The sequence below is a fragment of the Echeneis naucrates genome, chromosome 10 (genome assembly GCF_900963305.1).
Source record: "Echeneis naucrates chromosome 10, fEcheNa1.1, whole genome shotgun sequence".
Lineage (NCBI taxonomy): Eukaryota > Metazoa > Chordata > Actinopteri > Carangiformes > Echeneidae > Echeneis > Echeneis naucrates.
In genome coordinates this window covers 16,801,116-16,823,383 of record NC_042520.1, presented here as the reverse complement: position 1 = coordinate 16,823,383, position 22,268 = coordinate 16,801,116, and the positions used below count along the sequence as shown (strand labels likewise).

The 22,268-nt window shown below is 40.1% G+C and overlaps 3 protein-coding genes across 4 annotated transcripts; 2 read left to right on the top strand and 1 right to left on the bottom strand.

Annotated features, from left to right (window-relative positions):
• Positions 1 to 661: 661 nt before the first annotated feature.
• clint1a (clathrin interactor 1a) lies at positions 662 to 11,629 on the top strand. 2 transcript variants are annotated; one of them, XM_029513103.1, is made up of 12 exons: positions 662 to 830; positions 3,946 to 4,050; positions 4,828 to 4,924; positions 5,285 to 5,393; positions 5,818 to 5,982; positions 6,072 to 6,255; positions 6,411 to 6,630; positions 6,730 to 6,817; positions 7,387 to 7,452; positions 7,930 to 8,249; positions 10,557 to 10,767; positions 10,882 to 11,629. In XM_029513103.1, exons 1-12 carry the CDS (start codon positions 790 to 792, stop codon positions 11,181 to 11,183), a joined length of 1,908 nt encoding a protein of 635 aa, XP_029368963.1. In that variant the 5' UTR covers positions 662 to 789; the 3' UTR covers positions 11,184 to 11,629. The 2 variants fall into 2 exon arrangements, with proteins under 2 accessions (XP_029368963.1, XP_029368962.1); XM_029513102.1 differs by having other exon boundaries at positions 7,927 to 8,249.
• Positions 11,630 to 14,373: 2,744 nt separating this feature from the next.
• On the bottom strand, positions 14,374 to 17,070 carry lsm11 (LSM11, U7 small nuclear RNA associated). Its single transcript, XM_029513144.1, has 4 exons — positions 16,620 to 17,070; positions 15,672 to 15,811; positions 15,446 to 15,529; positions 14,374 to 14,954 (listed from the first exon to the last, which is right to left on the bottom strand). The coding sequence occupies exons 1-4, from the start codon at positions 17,068 to 17,070 to the stop codon at positions 14,607 to 14,609; spliced, it is 1,023 nt and encodes a 340-aa protein (XP_029369004.1). The 3' UTR covers positions 14,374 to 14,606.
• On the top strand, positions 16,690 to 21,970 carry thg1l (tRNA-histidine guanylyltransferase 1-like). The gene is made up of 7 exons (XM_029513145.1): positions 16,690 to 17,763; positions 17,875 to 18,074; positions 18,205 to 18,381; positions 18,473 to 18,642; positions 18,766 to 18,854; positions 20,281 to 20,388; positions 20,972 to 21,970. Exons 2-7 carry the CDS (start codon positions 17,884 to 17,886, stop codon positions 21,125 to 21,127), a joined length of 891 nt encoding a protein of 296 aa, XP_029369005.1. The 5' UTR covers positions 16,690 to 17,763; positions 17,875 to 17,883; the 3' UTR covers positions 21,128 to 21,970.
• Positions 21,971 to 22,268: the final 298 nt, after the last annotated feature.

The window sequence follows — 22,268 nt, the reverse complement described above, 5'->3', positions numbered from 1 at the left end:
TATCACACATTTTAATTTCAAATAACAAATCTTAACAATTGATTTGAGTGATCAACAATAGCAGTATATTTATATGAATTGTTCTATGATGATCTGTTGGGTCAGTGCCATTGCAAATCTATATCTTTATTTACATTTGGGCCTTATGCCTGCAATAAGACAGCAGACCTGGCCAAGTTATGAACATGCACATCTCATTACATAGTCTCCTCATGGATAACCATTGTGCTATAAACCATAGTGATTATTTTTTGGCTTGTCGAGTTCTGACTGTATCTTGGCCTCTTATTACCGTTATTGCAGATTTTTATTACTTGTCGATGCATTTATTGAGTTTTGAGTTTTTTTGCGATCATATTCAACTTTTTCCACATCATTTTAATTTACATTTTATCTGGGTCAGTCGACATCATGGAGTCTAGTGGTATTCCACAGTTAATTTCTAAAAAAAATCCTTTGCTAAGTGTTTTTTTTTTTTTTTTGCTTCCACCATAATCGGTGCACCAAGAAACTAAATGTTAACGTGGTAAAATGTAATCCAGTTTTAATGGTGGCGTCTGAACAGTATTTAGAAACTACAAGTCCAGTGCTGCCTCACGCTCTTCGGTGACGTTTCAGGGGCATTTCCCGTAGTAACCTTTCCTGTCTGGCCTTGGTGCGTTTGCGCCTCCTGCCTTGAGAGGGAGAGGTAAAGAAGAGTTTACTTTACGGACTTCAAGGTTTGGTTTCGGTGTGCGTCTGGACCAAAAGGTTTTGCCGAGGCTGAAGCCCCCTTTTCACAGCGCCAAGATGCTGAACATGTGGAAGGTTAGGGAGTTGGTTGACAAAGCGTGAGTATCTCTCCGCAATTCTCGGTTTGTTTCGTGTTTTTCGTGTGTGCCTGTCTGTAGTTCACCTGTTTGAAAGAGACACGTACCCAAAAACTTTGACGTCACGGCAAGTTAGCTAGCCTGAAGTCTTCTATCGAGTTAGTGAGCGGACTTTGACAAACTCTGTTTATCTTTAAGTACGAGTGCCAGTTTTTGTCACAGTTACTTTCTTTGCTCGTATTACTAACGTGAACGAAAATATGCAATGTTACGAGGTCGCTTGGCGCGTTGTTTTTACGTTTTCTCCGACAGTGAAAGCTAACTCTCTTTGCTAACAAGCTAATTATCTAGCCCATGAGCTAGGTAGCTTTAGCTGACTAGGCTAGCCAGCTAAGCTAGTTTGACAGCTCCTGGACTGAATAATAAAGAGGGAGTGTTTAAACAGCACACCATCGTCCTACCGCTGCCTGTTTGTCGCCGTCTGTAAAAGCTTTTAACAGTGTAGAAATGAATTACTCCGAGGCGCCACTATTATGACACTTGTAGCTAGGTGAAACTCTGCGATACAGTAGCTGCACTGCAAGTTGTCGAACTTCATACATGTCTGGATCGCTGTTTGTCGTGTTAACTGACAAATTGCTATGTTTGTCTAAAAACCCCGACTGCTTGCCAAGTGGAACAAGTCAGACCACATGAACGAAGACCCAAAGGATGTATACTCGAAGGCATTAAGTGTGTTTTAATAGCGACTTCCTTTAACGACTGCTGCAGCAACAAACTATAAAATCAGACCACAGTATATCACCAGCAGTCTTATCAGTTATATTATATCGCCAAATATCGTTCGACATTGGAAGCTGTCGCTCAGTTGTGAGGAATAACACCAAACAACAGTGGTTTCGCACACACCACTGATCTTGCAGTTTTTTGCATTTTGGTTTTAAGAAGTGAGTTTGAACTAAACATATAAGGAGCTGTTTACTTTTCTACACGAAGTTATTTAAATGATTACTGTTATGATTTTAGATGAACCCATATATATATATATATATATATATATATATATATATATATATATATTTATTTATTTATTTTAAAACAAGAAATAAACAAAAACAAACACACACACACATACCCTCTTGGAGTGTTTGATGGCAGAGTTACACCAGGCCTCTATGGCCTGTATACTGGTACCTGATATTACTAGTGGACACAGACAAAACCTCCAGTATTGTGCGCCATTTTTTCTTCTTTGCACACACAACTATTAGTTGCTGACGAAACATGAACACACTGCTCTGCACTGTAGAGCTGTGCTCAGCTATTGCATAATATTTCCTCCCCTCAAAAGTTTAATGGGTAATTTTGCATACTTGATACAATGGCCTGCTCTTGAGTAAGTCCAGGAATACATTTCTGTCTGTCTCCTTGGAGTGCTACCTCCTGACACATGAAAGACACAGACAGGGGGACAGACCTAGAATGATATATAAAGAAAGGTGTGGGTTTTTACAGATTAAAAAGGAAAGGGAGCAGCTATGTTTATTTCACTTCCTGTGTCATTGAAATTGTCGACAGTAAAAGAACATTTGTTTTGAGACCTGAAATGACCAGAAAACAAAATAACTTTCCCAAAACGCCACCCAATGGCGAGGCTTGGCCCTCAGTGGCCTGAGTGGCATAATGTGATGCACTTCAACTTCGGTGTTTTTGCTGAAGTAGCCAACCACCAGTTTTATCATTTCATGAAAGGTCTTACAATAAATTCAAAACCAGCATATATTGTATGAAAAATAAAATACAATTAAGTTTATGATCTGAGCTGCAAGGGAAATGTTTTGACACACTGTTGAAGTGCTGTATCTAACAGAAATCTGTGTGATGGTGTGTGTCTGTGAGAGAGTATCACAGCTGCTGTTTTATCTGGCTGATAACGAGGACAGGAGCCAGCACTGTGAAGAGATGAGATGTTGCATCACTACATCATAACCTCTGTGTTTCACTGTCATTCATGCAAACACTGTGCAGTGTCCCAAGCACTGCCAGAGGATATATGCCGCCAGTATTTAAAATTCAACCGGAACTATTCAGGGTATGAACTGATAATAACTGAGCTTAGTGTTAGGTGGAGAATATTTCTATCAGAAATTATTTTAATAAAGAACAAGATTTAATGCTTCAGGGATTTCTCAGCACACAAAAGTTTGTATAAGCCATGGTCAAACTTTAATGCTTATTAGAATCTGTTATGAAAAAGCAACTGCCTTGGTCATTTTCAAATACCTTTGCTGGTTTAAACCACATTTTACAGAAGAGAGTATGTTGTTGAAGTTATAAGCATACCCTGCATCTCACAGTAGTTACAGAGCCATTTTCCAAAACCACAGAGATGGTATACCTCTGTTAACCTTACCATCAAATCAATGTTGCTCCTCTAGGCCATGTACGATTTATTGCTGATGTGGCAGTAGTGGCAGAGGCATAAGGAGCTGCAGGTTTCACATATTTTTCCTTGGCATGTTTTGGCTAAAGCTGTGACAGGGCTTATTCAGCTCCCCATTGACAAACGTATTCAGGCAAAACATAAGTCAAGTGTACCAGCTTTAATATAGCAGCCATCGCAAGCAATTGATATATTCTGTAATCTAGTGTTTTTAAAATATATGGTATGTAACACATTTTAGCAATTGAAATTCACATTCAAGAAGTTGAAACACTGATTCAAAAAGACCATAATGCTTCTGAGGTAATCCCCCGTGCTGCATGTTTCTGGAGTATTCTATGTTTTGAAAATCCTTTGTTGCTCTATTGTGCCCTATATTGTACAGGATGGATATTAGAAGGTTATTTTTCTTTCTTGTAATAATTACTGGTTGTGAGAACATGTATGAGCATACAGTGTACAATCAACAAGTACAACAAGTTTTCTGTAACCTGAATAGATAAAGGTCATTTAATAATTTTCCTCCACTGTTCATCATGATGATTCTGAATATTGTCCCAGGTACAATCACAGACAAGAGCTGACCTATAGCAAGCATGTTTGACTGAAAGCCATTTGATCTTATGTGTTTACATTGGACATATATTTGCATTGGCTTGTTTATTCCTTGTTTTTTTTTTTCCTTCTGCGTAGAACCAACGTGGTGATGAATTACTCAGATGTGGAGTCTAAAGTCAGAGAGGCCACCAATGACGACCCCTGGGGACCATCAGGACAGCTCATGAGTGAAATCGCAAGGTAAGGGTAATGCATAGTGTCGTGCATCATATCCTGCTGAGAAGTACCAAGGTCATTTGTAAATAAAACCGCAGTAATCTTGTTTTAAGGAGCTTTTCCAATCTAGGATTTTTTCAAGCAACAGTGTCAGGCTCCTTTTTGACTGTAGGGATCTATTCTAAGTTGTGGTTCTTGGGCCTTCTCACAAAACTCCCTGTTTCGAAGGCAGGCTTATTCCGTATGCCAGAAACAATTGTCAGAGTTGGCAGTATTGAAAACAAGCCTCTCAGCTGTCTGGAAAAAAATTATGTTCATTCAAAATACTGAAATGATTGGTGTGTGTCAGTATTAAGGTAGGTATAAGAACTTTTAATTGTTCTATTGCTGTTGGCATTCAAAATTAAGCTATGTATCTATCTACATACTGGCCACCTTAATTTTGTAACAGTTTTATTGTGGTTAAAAATACTATAGGAAAATTTTTGCTACTTTGCCTTGTCCTTCAGCTGCTTTTGATGAAAATCACTTTTCTATTTTTTGCATTACTTCCGACTTGATAGTTGCATGAAAGTAAATCGCCAATGGCCTTAGCCTCCTAGAACATCTGCCGTTTGCCGCCTTGTTGCATGTGAAGTGGCACATGAATACCTACCAATTCTTGGGTTGCTGTGCAGTCAAAAGTCAATGCTAAAGAAATCTCTATTCTTTGAAATACTTGGATTTGGACTGGATTTCAGCTGACCTAATTCAAACATTTCAGTTAAACAACAATATCACACACTTTTTTTCTGTCATCAGAGCCACCTTCATGTATGAGCAGTTTCCAGAGGTGATGAACATGCTGTGGGCCCGCATGTTAAGAGACAACAAGAAGAACTGGCGGAGAGTGTACAAGGTTTGTCACTTCTATTTTTAGAGCATCCTATGAACAAACATGCTTAATTATGACCTTAGTCCTGAAGTTATAAGCACATGTTTTGATTATGCTCACATTTAGGACCTAACCCAGCTTCCAATTCCAAGGTGGATTTGGTTGGAATGAGACTCAAACTGAGTTTTTTTTTTTTTTTTTTTTTAAATAACTTTTTTAAATTTTTCACAAGGTACTTACAGGCCGATGTCAAGTATCACACAGTCTAATGAAAAAATGGTGTCCTGTTAATTAGGAATGCTAAACTAACTGGTGGAGAATCACAGCTTGAATGGGTAAAAGCTTAAGATATCTTTGTTAAAACCTTATGTGTCTTCCACGCAGTCTCTTCTACTGCTGGCCCATCTAATAAGGAATGGATCTGAGAGAGTTGTTACCAGTGCCAGAGAACATCTGTATGACCTGAGATCATTAGAAAGCTACCACTTTGTAGGTAAGGTATTGTTCTATAATCTGCGTCTTTTCTCTTGTTGAAGGTGTTTCATATGCACATACTTAATAAATAAAGAACTCAGGATCCATCATCAGTTGCACTTGTCAGATTGATTGGGTGAGGCTTTCTGGTTCAGAATTGCAGAGGGTTAATAGCAATAGCATAAGGGTGGGCTGTTATGACTTGTTGAAGGCTCTAATTTCTGCTTATTCCAAAAATCTTTAAGCCACACGCACACAATGCCTTACTTCCACTCTTCCCAACTGGGTGTTTAAAGTTGCTGTTCAAAGGAAGAATGTTCATCTTAAGTAGAAAGATATTCATATGTATTAACCATGAGTTCATTTCAACACATTGTAAAGTTACTGAATCATTAATTGTACAAATTTTGTGTCTCTTTCTGTATCACTTCATCTGCCCTTAGATGAGAATGGGAAGGAGCAGGGTGTGAATGTGCGTCACAAAGTAAAGGAACTGGTGGAGTTTGTCCAGGACGATGACAGACTTAGGGAGGAACGGAAAAAGGCTAAGAAGATCAAAGACAAATACATTGGCGTATCCTCTGATAGTATGGGATACCGAAGTTACTGTAAGTCCTAGAACAAGCAGTATAAATAGTCTAATGCTTAATGAATACCTGGTTTCTAATAAACTCATCATTAAATTCCTTTCTTCTAGCGGGAGATAGGTATGATTCCAGTGACAGCCGTGGACGGTGGGATGACGATTGGGACAGAAGTAAAGGACAGTTCCCTTTCAGCGAGAAGTTAGGAGAGATCAGCGACAAAATTGGCAGCACCATTGACGATACCATCAGCAGATTTAGGAAGAAGGATAGAGACGACTCACCAGACCGATTTAGGTAGGAGACGGACAAATCAGTATAATATATTTAAGGTGGTAAGGATTTTGGGTGCAAACAATAGATAGCAAGAAAGGTTTATTTGGAGTAGGATTGGAATACTGATTCTTTTTGTGCCTTGATAAATGTAGCCTGACTTTTTATGTCTTCCGCAGCGATAATGACGAGGACCGGGGCCGTACGTCTCACAATGGCCAGTCCGGAAAAGAGTTCAAAGATGAAGAGGAGACTGTTACCACCAAGAGTGTACAAATAGTCCAAGCAACAGAAACAACAGCAACACGCAAGAGAGGAGGGGTCCCGTCCAAGAAAGTAGACTTGGGAGCTGCAGCCCACTACACAGGAGATGGGAGCCCAAACAGCACCACCAAACAGGTAACAGCAGCAACACACACAAGTACAGAAAATGAACTTTACGGATGTAATTATATATGCATTGTGTGCTGATCTTTTTGTCAATGTTTTTTATTCCAGGCCCAGCCTGCAGCAGCCCCTCAACCCAGCACTGGTCTAGCCGAACTACTAATGGTGGACACAACACCAAGCCAACCTGCTGCCACAGGTAAAATGTGATTAAATAGCTTGACATTTTGTGAAATGCACTTGCTTGTTGTCTAACAGGAGTTAGCAAATAAGATTGATAGGAGCTGCATTTCAGTGGCTGTAGTAGAGAAACGTGTTCAGCATAGCTTAGCACATATACTAAAACCTTAGGGAAATGGCTGGTCTTGGCCCAAAAGAAAAACTATACCTTCTTTTATGTTTTATTGCCATGCTGTATATTCTTAGTAACAAACCTAGACACCAGTAAATGCAGAAAACTCCACAGTGAATACACATTATGACTGTGTTTGCCGTGACAGTGGCCAGCTGCTGATCCTTGCATCAGATTTTTGGGGACAACAATGGGAGGGAGTTGATGTATAGGAACTAAGTGCACCAGATGTTTTTGGAGCAGTCCCTGGTGAATGGAGAGGGTAGGAACACTGAACAGATGTTTGGTCTCCTCCACCTATTCGCTGCCACCAACCCCCACCCTTCTGATGCTGAAGGAATGCTAACTATTGGAAAATGACACCTGGAGCTTGCTTGGGTAAAAATTGACATATTTATCTCTGTTTCTCAATGCAGACCTGATCAGTGGATTTGCCGACTTCTCCTCGCCTGCTGCATCAGTCAGCCTCTCCTCAGGATCTGGTTGGTTATTCAGACTTTTTTTTTTGTGTGTGTGTATGTGTATGCTGTGCAATTGCGGCCATACTGCTAGAATATTCACAGGGATGCTGGGAAAGAGCCCTGGCCATATGGAGCCTGCTACCTGCTCTGCATAACAAGAACAGACACACATCAACTCCTGTTATGGATGACAAGGAGACAGGGACAGAAGAAGTTGGTGGGGGTGGAGGAAGCTGGGAGAGATTGAGAGGGAGAGAGACAACAAGCAGGGAAAGTTCAATGAAAATTTAAAATGTGGCACCAGTGGTCACTGACAATGACCTGAATAAAGCTCAATTTGCTTCACTGAAGACTCAGTTGTTCATTCTTAATTGTTTTGACAGGCTTTTGATTCTTATTTGCTGAATATCTACAAAGCTCACAATACAAACATCACTGTTTGGATGGTAAATTCAAAGAGTTACACAACTGTCTTTTTTTTTTTCCATTCCACAGCAGCACCAGCTTCCAATAGCAATGGAGACTTTGGAGAGTGGAATGCCTTCCCTGGAGGTCAGATGCCAGCATCTGCTCAGACTTCCGACAACAGTAAAAATGACCTTTTTGGAGCCATGGCAGCAGGTCCTGCCACTCCCACTGCTGCTACCACCAGTGCAGCTCCAACCCCCATCGCAGCTGCAGGCTCTGGTCCTGCCTCAGCAGACCTGTTTGACTTGATGGGTCCAACTCAGTCCATCTCGTCCTCTCAGAGCCTGAACTTTAGCATGAACAGCACACAGACCATGAGCAGCACAATCCTGCCCCAGTCTATGTCACAGGTATGCATGATTGCACTCAAATACACATGCATCCTTTTTTAATAATGCATTGATATACATATCACTACAAGACACATGAAGGAGGCATAAATGATCCAGGTGGAGGCAACATATCTGCAGGGAAAATAGCGATATGCTTTGTGATTTTTATGTTTAATTGATAATGAGCAAGATGAATTTGAGGGGTTATCAGTTTTATATTAATAATATTAAAATTACCTAATTTTTAAAAATCACAGATACATGTGTTGGCGTATATAATAGTATTAAAAAAAAATGCAGCATGTAAATTTGATAAAAGCACTTCATTCTAAAAATGTGTTATTAGAGTTTATCAGGGTACTATTTTGGAGATGCTGCAAAATCTTATGAATTTGCCAAAATATTGGAGCTGAATGTAATTGCTTTCTTCACATTGTTGCTTTCTGCAAGAGGTATAGGAATTTACGTGTGTGTGTGTGTGTGTGTGTGTGTGTGTGTGTGTGTGTGTGTGTGTGTGTGTGTGTGTGTGTGTGTGTGTGTGTGTGTGTGTGTGTGTGTGTGTGTGTGTGTGTGTGTGTGTGTGTGAGAGACAGAAAAACACATGAAAAAAGTTGGTGCAGCGGCTTTGTTTTGAATAGTTATAATCGCATTGTTAACAAGAGCAATACTGACCCAAAGAGCCACGGTTCACTTTACCTTGAATGTGAAGAGTAGCTATCTATCTATTCTGTAGGCATAGAGTATAAAATGTTCATAGTGAGTCACAGTTAGTCCTCAACTGCTTACATCCATCAAAAAGCCATTCCTGCTGTCCAGACGCTCATACATAAGTTCATTTGTGTGTCTTACTATTACATGTGAGTTATTTTGCCCTCCCTCTTCCGCTCTGCTCCTGTTTTGGGACTCCAAAAGCGTGTGGAGTTATGACTTTTACTCCCACCATTCAAACACAATTTAAACCTCTAAATACTAAAGAAACTTGTTACATATTTAAATTATAATAATAAATAAATATACAAATTTTTGTTACATAGTAGTCTGCAAGAGAGAATTTTTTCCACCTCTTTATTCACAGGTCACTGCATGTTGACCACATTAGTGAGAATGCCCGCGATAGAAACTGGGCTCTTGTGATTGAAAGATGGAGGACAACCGTGATGGTAGGGGGTTAACATGCAGTCTCACCATATGCTCATCTCCCCCAGAGACCACCCACTCCGCCTGTGACTGACAAACAGAATGAGAAGAATCATGTTTGAATTTCAGAAACATTAAAAACCCCAACAAAAACCTGAATATGCCAATGTTATTTTCATGTTAAAAGGTTGTTGACCCACTTAAAAAGAAAATGCTCATTCTTTGTTTGACAAAGACACACACCAAATCCTCATTCTGTCATGACTTTGTCAGGTGTGTTTTAATTAGAACAGTGGTAGACAGGTGGTATCAGGGTTAAGTGGGTCAGACTTGGGGTTAAAGGGCTTGGTTTATGACAGAAACTCTATGTAGAATAGCCTTTGCCGTTGTACATAAGCACAACGAAATTTGCACCCCCATTTGCCCTCATACAACTACATCAATTTACCACAATTATCACTTGTTGAATGTAATAATGGCACACCTCAGAATTTATATGGCAGCACATATACATTTGTGTATGTACACTAAACTTGAACAGTCCGTCGTCCGAATACAGGGCTTATGGGTTTGTGTTGTTGCAACATGAGTCGTGCCAGGTTGAGCGTGGAAGGGTAGGAGATGGTTGGCTGCAGCCTCTGTCAGGCACTGCCATCCAGCCACCTACCACCCAGTGGTAAGGGGGGAGGAGGAGGGGAAGAGGATTGTGGGGGGGGGCAGCAACATGAGGGAGGGAGAGGGAAGTGGGGGACGGTGGCGGATGGTTATGTGCGTTCCATGCATGCATGTGGGTGGTTGGTATCAGTCTTTGTCCGTGTGTGTGTAGAATCCGAGTGACCTTGCAGGCGTTGTCAGAAAGTAGGAGGGAGGCAAGTGAAAGGGAACAGGTTTGCGTCTCCCAACGCAGATGGAATTCTCCTGGAGGATAAACAATGGGGCAGATGTCCTTCAGAGCAGATAAAGATTGCCGTGTTTTGGTTTAGCAGAGGAGCACAGATTCCAATACATCTCCTCTTATTGTCCATTCCAAATTAATGTAATGTTTCCTGTTTTTTGGTCTTCAGCATCAACTTCTTCACAAAGTGGCCAACTTAGCAGATAGAATCCATTTTGCATTTCAGATCCATCCTTATTTAAGAATTGGAGCTTTTATGCATCTAATCACTTTATATTCCTTTTCATTACCAGCCCCTCCAGAACATGGGAGCTCCCCTACATCCACAGTCTGTGCAGCCCCTCCAACCAGTGCAGCAGGGAGTGACCTCTCAAGGTGCCGGAGCCAAAGCGTCCCTCCCTTCCACCTGGTCAGACCACTCTGTCAACATCAGTCTGGACTTCCTCGGTCCAGGCATGCAGCCTCCAAAGCCTAGCCAGCCCAGCCTCAACACCCTACAGCAAGGTGAGAGAACTATTAGATCTGAGTGCTGATGTTGTAACCTATGACTGCCCTCTTTGTCAAAACATACTTTAAATTTGACTCTTTACTTCATTGGGTTTGTTATGATATTTCTAGGTAACCAGGCCAACGTGCTCTCACAAGGAGTTTCTGCCATGAGCCTTGGACCTACAACAGTCAGACCACCCATGAATCCTATGATGCTTCCTGGTGCTGGGATGGGAATGGGTATGGGGATGGGGATGGGTATGGGGATGACCCCCAACCAGGGTATGATGGGGATGGGCATGAACATGGGGATGCCACAGGCAGGTGTGACCATGGGGATGCCTAGTGCCATGGGAATGGGCATGAACCCTGCTATGGTTCAACAGCCCAAACATGATGCCTTTGCCGACTTCGGCAACTTTGGAAAGTGATGGACTTGGAGAGTGAAGCTTATCAGGAGGAGTGATGTCAGTCTCTCCCTCTCTCCGTCCATTGGTAAAGGATTGTTATGAGCTGCAAACAAAGAGTACTTGAAAATTTTCAACTATCATAAAACCAACACCTTGCAATCTCCTTACTTTTGAAAGTGATACCATAATTACATGATACAGATTTACTGAGTGTGTGTGTATGTGTGTACTGTTAGAACAAATGGTCGGCCTGCTCTGAAGTGGTGATCATACACACACACACCTACACCGATAGTGTGCCTTGTAAGTTAGTTATGAATCAATGAGAAAAGGAACAGTGAATGCAACTGTGACAATGTTGGGTGGATTTGCTTTATAACGTCAATCAAGTGAAATCATCAGCGGGGGGAAAAAAAAGGAGTAGCAACATATTTTTGAGATGCATTCTCAATAACTTTATTGAATGATGAATTCAGATAACATGATCAGCCATTTTAACTTTCTAATGTACATTTAAGAATGTCAGGTTACCTCGTTTTCCTTGCTCTTCCTTTGACCTGTAAATAGAAATCTTGAGCCCTTGTATGTAAGTTATGAAGTTCCTATAGAAGAGGCTGTGACAATGTGAATAGTTGTATCACACAGACCAAATTTGAGATGATTTAAGATCTATTACAAAGCACATTGACACCTTCTCTTTGTAAATAAGTGTGCTCACACTCAAGATGTGGCCTGTCAGCCGACAGTTAAAATAATGAATGAGTGTTTGGAGGGAAAACTGTTGATAAATTTTAGTAGAGTTTCTCCTTCAAGAGAGCATCATTTGTGGCCTTTCTTATAGGTATATATATCTATAAATTTTACTTTTGCTGAACATAATCATTTTGCATCCAAATGAGATAATCAGTGGGTAGAAAGAGCCTTGTTCGGGGTTATTGGGTTCTTTCTTACAGCACAGTGCACGGGAGGCCTTTGCCTATTCTCTAGTCAACCTCTTTAAAGTAGATGTGACTGCACACTTTTGAGGACAGCTATCAGAGCCGAGCTTCTGTACTATGTACAAACATTTTGTACTTACACCTCAAGCCAAGTGCACTGTTTGTACAGACATTGGATCCAAATGTGCAATTATTTAACTTATTGTTTTGTCCCATGCACATGTTGTTTCAACTCTGTTCAGACCAGTGATAGCTTCACTTCTCTTAGCACACCAAGATATTAAAATCGCACCTGCAGCTCTGTTGGTGCAGATTGCCATTCAGATTTCATAATAAATCTATCTGTCTTAAAATGTTCAACTGTGCAACATGGTAAATGCTTACTCAGTACAAAAAAATTCTAAAAACATTACTTCTCATAGAACAACCATTTGGCCAAGTCCTCGTGTATTGCAACCAATCAAGTACACAGAATTGTGAGTGAAGACAGTGAGATGTAGTTTGTCTACTTCCAAAAAAGCTTTTTGGTGGTTGAATAAAGATGAGTTTGGCGGTAATACATTTTATAGAATCATCCTAAACTGTACATCAGCAAAGTTATCTGTCTGTAAAATCCATGAAACATTGCTCCTCAGTGGTTCAAGTGCCTGCCAATAGTTGCCTCCTGACCATCATAATGAGTGATTGATAAGTAAATCTGGGCTGTCTGACAAGTTTGCTCTGTCAACGATGAGATAAATAATTAACTGACCAGAGTAGAAGGTAGTAGACTCTGTAGCCCCACGAGTTTTGAATTTGTGCTTTCCTTTCCAAAAGGCTAAGCACACTAACACATAGTAGCCTTGTATTGAAGTTGGATGCATTAAAATGACCAAAATCTGTTTGCTGTTTTTCTAAAGTATCTCAGTAGATTATTTTGTGCCTTTTATTTTTTACTTCAAATCATTTTGATTTTCTCAAAAATGGGATTGTTACTGAAACACTAGTATATGCTAATGTCAAAAAAATCTTTTGAGAAATAAAATTTTTCATTATTCCCATTTTGATTTACACACCAAGATTCCTTATGTATTACATTAAACAGTTGATTGAAATCTGTTAATGGTGTGTGTTATTTGGTGTGCTGTGTCATTAGTCCCGTCCAAAAGAGCTTCAAGCAGCAAAAGTGAAACCATTGCTCTGCACTTTGAAATTAAATTTAGTTGAGACAAATTTTTTTAACTGTGCTGTTTGTTTTAAGGAAAAAAAGACCTTGATTAAATACATGCATTCACAGATTTATATTAATGCCAAAGGAACAAGCGCAAAAAAAAAAAAAAAACACGTGTTCACTGGGCTCTAAATCCATAAAGTGCAGCATACTGCAGGAAAGACCAGAAACTAGATCAAATTAAGACATTAATGACAGATTAAACAGAACGGCTCAGCTACTATAACAAGGTCAGATAGTGGAGTCTAATTGTGGCTCTTCTCGTTATCACCAGTGTGCTGCCCTTCTCATACTGTATCAAGGTTTGTTCGAACAAACTGGTGTGACAAACACAACTAAAACAGCTTACATTAAACAATTGACCCCATTTTCACTCTCAAGAGAGGACTGGTAAATGGGCTATACTAATAATACTCTGATACATGATATAAAAAAGTAACAGTACATAGATGAACAACAGTTCAGATAGAATTTGTCCTATTTGTGGAATAACATAGAAAGAGGGTCAATTAAAGTCAAATGAAGAGAAAGTAAAATGAGTAATAACTCAAAAACTAATGCAACATACATACAGTCACCAAGTGTCACTCATCATCCAAAAGTAACCGCTGCCATTTAAAGAGAAAAAACAAAAACAAAAAAAGCAACATCTTTACAATTTCCACGAGATGCAGTAAATTGTGCTTTTATGGGTAATGTGCCCATTAAAGAGTAAAAGCAATCTGAGACGTCAAGACAAATGACAGCTTTTGAGTGCCATCTGCAATCTCTAGCTTCACAAACTCAATTATTCATAATGCATTTATGAAGTCCGCTGAGACTGCGCTGTCATTCCTGTTCAAACTAACGGGGAAAGCAACATTAAGGGACAAGCTCTTTGAGACAATGGGCTTGCAGATGGCACTAATGTATTTATGCTGCCACCTGGTGGGTAATAACCAGAACACACGGTTTTGACTGAGGCACAGAAGTGTCACAATAAATTTTCTTTAGTGGCTCACAGACAAGAAAAAAAAAAAAAAAAACACAGAAAATGACTATAATTAGAAGTGAGAAGCTTTTATTTCTCAAAATCAAGACGAATATCTCTGGTGGGCAGAGGAAAAACTCCATATCAATATGATATAACAGTGGTTCTTGTTTGATTCTTCTGAATCAAATGAAATCAGAGATGGCACTTCACATACATGTCGTGTATGTTTAGCATAAAATTTAATTTCAAATTCACTTGTAGTTGTAGATAATATTTGTTGAAAGCTCAAAATGTGTGTGCAAGTCTCAAACAGGCGACAGAAATCAGAGTGGCTGTGGGTTAACCAGGACAACGCTCTCACCCCGGATGAAAAGCTGGTTGATGTGGCGTGTATGGACCTTGCCGTACGGCTGGGATTTGCCTTTTTGACAGCCCTCTGGGCCGTGGCACTTAAGCAAGACTTTGTGTTTATCCTGTGTGGTTTGAAAAGCATCTGATGGCATGGACTCTGTCCTGCTGTCCCCTCTGCTGCTAGCAGGGTGAGAAGTACAACTTGTTTGAGTAGCTTTGGGGTCTACAGTCTGACGATAGCTGGCTTGTTCTTTGGCTTTGTGCTTCTTCACAGGATCATCTCCTCCCAAGCTTTCCTGGAGCTTAAGTTTTTCAAAGAGCTGCAAAAGGAATCAGTCTCATTAACATGAAACTAGTTTCACATTAGCTACATCAAATGTCATCCAATGATATTGTTAACGTTTAATTTTATCTCACCAATGTCAGCCTCACTGTTTACTGTTCTCCCAGTATGTCATATCAGATTTCTGTTATGATTATGCAAACTGAATTTTTCCAACTGCTCTTTCACTTTTGAAAATGTTCATTGGCAGAACACAGGTCGGCTTTTAATGATAAGCACAAAAAGTACATTATCACTGAGGTCAGTGCTGACCCTTCATTGAAAAGATGCCCACAACACAAGACATGCTCACTTCCTGCATTGTTTTTTTTTTTCCCTTTTCTTTTGGCAGCAGATTTTAAATACTGGAGGGAGTAAGAGGAGCAGCCACACTAACATTAAGCGAGGGAAAACTAAAGGATTATAACTTTATCTATTACTAAGTAAGTGACATATTTGGTTAGATACACAGTAAAAATTTGCTCATACCCGTGAAATGGTAAGGGCCTTCTCATGGTGGAAGGCCTCTCCTAGTAGAGGCTCTCTGTACACCTCATCTACATCTACCATAGCCTGACAAAGACAAATAAAAACAAATATAGAGATCACACTCAAAGTTACAAGCAAGCTGTATGTGGTTCAATATTCAGCCCATAGTAGCTGTCAAGTCAAAGGTACACTGAGATAATGGGGGGTGGGCCTACCATGCACCTACCATGTTCCAGAACTTATCAAAGGCCACAACAAAGCCAGAGCACACTCCCCTCAGTCCTTTGAAGGTCCTGATGTGAACTTTGACTCTTATCCTCTCCTCGACACATCGGTACAGCTCGCCCAAAGGACTGCCTTTACACACTGAAGACACACAGAACATTAGTGAAGCATAGAATGAAGCACATATACAGATTGCCTCCAAAGAGGAAAGAGTGACAAAACAGCAGAACAAATGCTTCTGGATGCTTCAAGTCAGAAAGATAGAATCTAACAGGATGATCTAACTGCTGATGGATTAAATACATTAAAGTGTGTTAAGAAACTTAATGAATGCAGATGCGTCCTAATGAAAATTAGGGAGGAAGTTGTTCCCTCTGGCTGCTTGTGGTAGCCAGTAACACAGCAACCGCACTTAATGTTAGTTTGTTTACTTGATTTCCACTAGTCACTAATTTTTGGAGTAAACACTACATATACTATATTTTTTGTTCTGATAAGCTTCATATGACTGGTTGTCAAATATTATCAATGCTGATATCTGCTGATAAATTAAACATCGTGAAGAATAATATTTGTAACCAATTGATTGATTGAGTGATCTGAGTAGTTGGTTTACTCTTGGATATATTTTCATGAGCCAAGAGAGTCAGGGCAAGGCTAACAGAAGTCACAGAATAACATAATCCATTAAATCACGTCTTCCCGGCTCAGGGAATTATTTTAGGCAATTGCGGTTTTTGTATTAGTCAGCTGAAAACTACATGTAGGAAAGAGAAACATTTTAAGCTTTGCTTTTGGAGGACAGGATACAGATCAAAAAGATTTAAGCGGACGCAATCCCCATCAGATTCACATAAATAATGTTATGTACAACTTGTGTGCAGTTTATTTCAGGCCCCGAAGGGGACCACACACACTGGGCTGGTGGCGGCCTGTTGTTTGGACCTACGGGGCATCCTGGTCAGGACGTTCTTCTGGGGCTTCTGCCGCCTGCCGCTCCGGGCCGAGCCGCTGCTCTCCCCCTCCTCCGGCCCCGGCAGTGGGCGGTTCACCATCAGCTTCTTAAGCCTCTCGATGCGCTCCGGGTCCGGCTTCCCCTTCGTGGCCTTCAGCCGCTTCTTCTCCACATTCTCGGGCTTGGCTCTGCCGCGGCCGCCCCTGAGGAAGCTCTCGTATTCCGCCACATTATTAAAACACTTGATGTTTGGGAAAGGGAGCGACACGGTCGGGGAGTATAAGGCGAGGAGGGGATCAAACTTCTCCGAGCAGACATCTACTTTATCTGCGTCATCGTCTCCATCTTTATGGCCTCCCTCCGGGGATAGAGGTGGACCAGAGGAGGCTGTTGGCTCCGTTTCTTTACTGTCTGACGCCAAACTTGCTCTTTCCCTCTCCTCCATGTTTGAAACAGCCGCAGACAGCACGCGGTGAAGCGAGGGATTCTGGGAAGTTTGCTGTCGATGGTTGACTCTGATGGATCACTCTGCTCTTATTACAACACTAATGTCGTAGTTCAGTCCAAATATTTATTTACCTTTAGTTTATTATTATTATTTATTTATTTTTAAATAAAATCTTATTGTAGTCCTTTTGGAAACGTCTGTTATTTTTTTATGTATCCGGAAAGGCGTTCCCATAACTTTGGTTGTGCTCATCTGCTTCCTCCACAAGATGGCGCTATAGTACAGAGCATGTTTGACCTGTAGCCGCTCGTTTTCATAGCTTATCTTGGGTATCAAAACAGGGATAAGCTAATGTAAGATTGTGGATGTGTCTTCAAACTGGAAAAGGACGTGAGGCCAAAACGTTGTTTGTTCTCAATTAATTGCTAATTCCAGCTTGGTGCTCATGGAACCTTTGTCCACTGTTTCCTGCTCCACTACGACAGGGTTGACTGACGGACAAATCAACGCGTGTAGTGTGGTTGTGTGGAATTACGTTCATGTACGTTAACGCGTAGCTTTATTACCTCGTCGCATTAAATGTTGGTGGTTACTAATCTGATAAAACAGAGACATTAGTCAACAAGGAGTGGACTTATTTCCAGTCTGTGGTCACTGATGCAGAGGATTAACACCACATGACTCCCAAGTGTAAGTACTGATGTTTGTGTTACAGCAGGGCACAAAATAACACCAATTGTCAAATTTTCAATGTCCTAGACATAGAAAGGCCATTTTGTATACCGATGCTTTTCATTTCAGGGGGCTCTCATGCTAATTGGAAAGGCCTGCAGAATTCTTGGACGTGTCAGGTGTTGCGTTGTCAAACCCTTGGCCAGTCTTTCTCTCTCCAGCAATATGGCAAAGAGCAAGTTTGAATACGTCCGCAACTTTGAGACAGATGACACCTGTCTACGAAATTGCTACATAGTTGTGAGACTAGATGGTCGAAATTTCCACAGGTCAGCTTATTCCTAAAATAAACATTTGTAATCCCTGTGAACTCAACTGTGGTTGTTGCAAACCTTTATGTTGGCATCCATTTGTAGACAATGTAGTTGTGCTTTTTTTTTTTTTTGTACTTTGTGGCAGGTTTGCAGAGCAGCATAAGTTCACAAAGCCAAATGATAATAGAGCCTTGGGCTTGATGAGCAGGAGTGCACGCTCTGTGATGGAGGAACTGGAGGATATTGTCATTGCTTATGGTCAAAGTGATGAGTTCAGTTTTGTTTTCAAGAGGAGCTCCACTTGGTTTAAGAGGAGAGCCAGGTAGGCGGACAGTAACGCCATTCTCATGCATGCTTTTCATAAATTTGTGCATTTTTCTTTACTTGTATTCTCCTGTTTTGTCCTCTGGCAGTAAGCTCATGACCCATGTGGCCTCTCAGTTCTCCTCATCGTATGTCTTTTACTGGAAGGAGTTTTTCTTGGATCAGCCCATCCTGTACCCACCAAGCTTTGATGGACGTGTGATCTTATATCCTAGCAACCGAAACCTAAGAGATTACCTAAGCTGGAGGCAAGCTGATTGTGAGTCCGTACTATGCTCTAACTGCATTGCAAAGCACACATTTCATTTGTAGATAAATTTGTTGATTACACTGATGAGGATAAATTATACCAAGTCCTAAATAATTTTTTTTTCTGTTTAAGGTCACATTAATAATTTGTACAACACAGTCTTTTGGACATTAGTACAGAGGGGAGGAATGACGACAGCTCAAGCAGAGGATCGCTTAAAGGTGACGTGAAATATAATCTAAAACTGAGTTTGTGTAGTGACACAAAGACTCATGTATACAACTGTATGTAAAAATATCAATGAGCAATCATATGTATTTCTCCTGTTTAGATAACAAAGTAAGAACAATAGACAGTAAGATCTAAAAAAGGAAATTAATCATCAGCATATTTCTAGGTTATAAAACAAGGCAATGACATTTATGCCCTTTTGACTGAAGTGAACCCTTGCAGATGTGGAAATTATTAATTGGGTTTCATTAATTAATTTCATTAAATGGATTATTAGGAAATAACACTATTGGTTATGAACATATATTAACAAGGTCTTTCACATGCCTTAACGTAGATGAAACAGCCCACCTGTGCAACTCTCTGTGTGTCGGCTTCAGTCTACAGATCTGCAGAGCAGATTCAGTCTATCAGCACAGGAATAATTTTTTTGACAGTGATTAGTTTTTCTAATCCTTTTAAGAAGAGAAATAGTTAATTGATCTGTTTGCCAGTATCATCGCAACAGAACTTTTTACTACGGTAATTGCCAGAGCAAACAATAAACTGAAATATTAAACTTGCAAAAATATTTGACAGCTTTTTTCCATTTTATATAATTAAAATCATTATATCAATATTTGTCTTTTTTGGCAGATAAAATAGGACTTTAGCTTCCGATAAGTTTTGATGAAAAGTCAATTTTAGTTTAGGAACTTGAAACTAAATAATGAATAGATTTAAAGGAAAAACCAATGAGGTAAGCATGTTTCTTCAAATTGTTTCTCTAGCCCTTGAATGACTCTTAGTATTTACAAGGAAAAGAACTTGTATAATTGTTGCTCGTAACAATCTTAAGACAAGATTTTTTTATCTTAATAAATAAATAAATAATAATAATAGGATAGTTCCTGATATTTGATATGAACCAACATCAGGAACCTCTCAAAAGATTTCATGCTCTTTCCTTGTGATGATCAAAATGTAGGGAATGATACCTACTTGAAATAAAGTAGTAACAGATTTCTATTGTTAATGGCAGCTGAAACTGACTAGCACAGCTGTTGAGTTGAACTCCCTTTACTTTGCATCGGGCTGGAGTCGGGCACTCAGATGATGTGATGACAGCTGGCGAGGAATGGAAATATTTGTTCTGCCCGTGTGTTTGGCACAGATGAGTCATTCACAGCCCATCAAACCTTTGTGTTTCTTAGTTCCTCTATCATTTGAAAACATTTTTTTATAAGATCAGCTCTCTTGCGGGTCATAACAACAAAGGAATAATAAAATGCATAGTGCAGCCATTTTTATGTTTGTTAGTGCAGGAAAATTTCAAAGAGTTCCACCCCATCTCCAATGGGACGTCACTTTTGAGATAATTCTTGTTTATACCTTGGCAATATTTGCAAATGTCTGTGTGTTTCCTCCCCTTTCCAGGGAACATTAGCTGCTGATAAAAATGAAATCCTGTTCTCAGAGTTTGACATCAACTACAACAATGAATCTGACCTCCACAGAAAAGGCACCACTCTCATCTGGGAAAAGGTGTGCCATTAATAAGAATTTGTCTGCACAGTTATTACAGAGAAATTGGCATGAATATCCCTGCTCTGCCAGATATATTTTCATGGTGGGAATACACGTTTTCATCTCCCTCATTGTACCTGCTTCTACTCCTTGTCTTGCCTATTTCTGCCTCCATCTGACTTCTTGCATTGTTCCTAGCATGTTCCTTTTGGGTTTGGGTTTTGGGTTTTTGTTTTTTTGTTTTTTGTTTTTTGTTTTTTGTTTTTTGTGAGCAGTGAAGGGTTTCTTCCTCTTTGCTTGATAAATTTGAGTGGCAAAAGTCTAGAAGCAGATTTTTGCACTTTATTGCAATTTTGGTCTGAAACCAAAACTTGATATTTACTGTCTGTGTTGTTGGAAGTTGGATTTTTGTGCCCCTAAATGCATGAGCATGTAGACTTTTCAACAGGTTCCTGCTCACATCTACACCTATGAGACACCTCTGGCAGTGTGAACTCATTTAGCACCACCTTAAATATGACAGGTCCTATATATGCAGTCATGCTTTTATATGCAACTCCCACACATTTTAATTGTTCTGACAATTTTCCTCATCCTCTAGCGAGATGAAACTGTAATTAAACGCATGAAGTCTCCAGATGAAGAAGAAAAGCATGTGATTCGCAGCAGGAGAAGAGTGCAGGCCCACCACTGCGACATTATAGGGGAACAGTTCTGGGAGGAACACCCAGATATCCTGGAAGATGACAACAGCTAACAGCAAACACTCCTACTGGAGGAGAGCAACTCAGAACTCAGAAGTCTGGCCGGACCAATAGTTGACCTGGACCCACATTACCGATGACTACTCAGGGACAACCGCACCTTGATGTTAATCTATGAAGCTACCTTTTAAAAGAGTTCTGAGACTCAGCTCAAGCCTTTGATGATTGACTTTGGACAGTAGCTTACATTAATGTATTAAACTTCATAATTTTACCCTAAAGTAAGAGGTTTTCTGCTTCAATTGCATGTTAACATCTGTCACTGCAGGCAAAGGATTTCATAATCTTGCAGCAGTGGGTGTTGAGGACAGGCACATCTGTTTATAGTTTCACACTGACCCAGACACATTCCCGCTCTTCTGAAGTCCGGTTTAGTGCGTCGTGTCAGTTTGCTCTCCAAAAATATACCCTCATTTGATATCATGAATGGCATTTGGAATACAACCATTACTTGATCTTTGTGCATGTTTAACATTATTCCTCCTGACCCACTGTCTTTTCTAAAGAGGAGTGTTCATTTGTGTGTGAGCAGCATTTTGAATCTCAAAAATTATTTTTTTTCCCACTGTATGAAATTTAATTGTTCAGAAGGGTTGCTTGCAAAGTGTTTGATATTATTTACAGTTTAAAGTAAGAAGAAAAGAAAGAGCGTAACTCAGGTGGAAATAAGCAGAGTAAAGCAGAAACTGATACCTCTACAATAGCTAGCCTTGTCCCGCAGCCAGGACACCATTTAGAGATGCGAATGGATTCACTGGCCTGCACTTTCATCAGTGCTAAGAATACCCCACACACCCTGCATACACTCTATCCTTGACATGTGCTCTTTGGCATATTTATCATCACACTTATGAGTGACTGGCTCGTTATGAATGGCTGTTGGAAGCTGGAGGTGGTACTGTATTTTGTTACTGTAGTGGACTCGGTTACTGGCAAGTGTTAGGGTTGTATTTTTGGTACCGTGACCTTGTTTAAAGGATGTGCTTTTTTTTAACCAGAATTCAACTCCCCTCTTACCATCTGATTTTTATAATAATACCTTTATGATAAGGTACTTCTATAATTATAAGAGGTCACCATCACGATCAAAAACCCTCATCGTACTTAGATCCATTCTCTTGAGCCTGTGCCAAA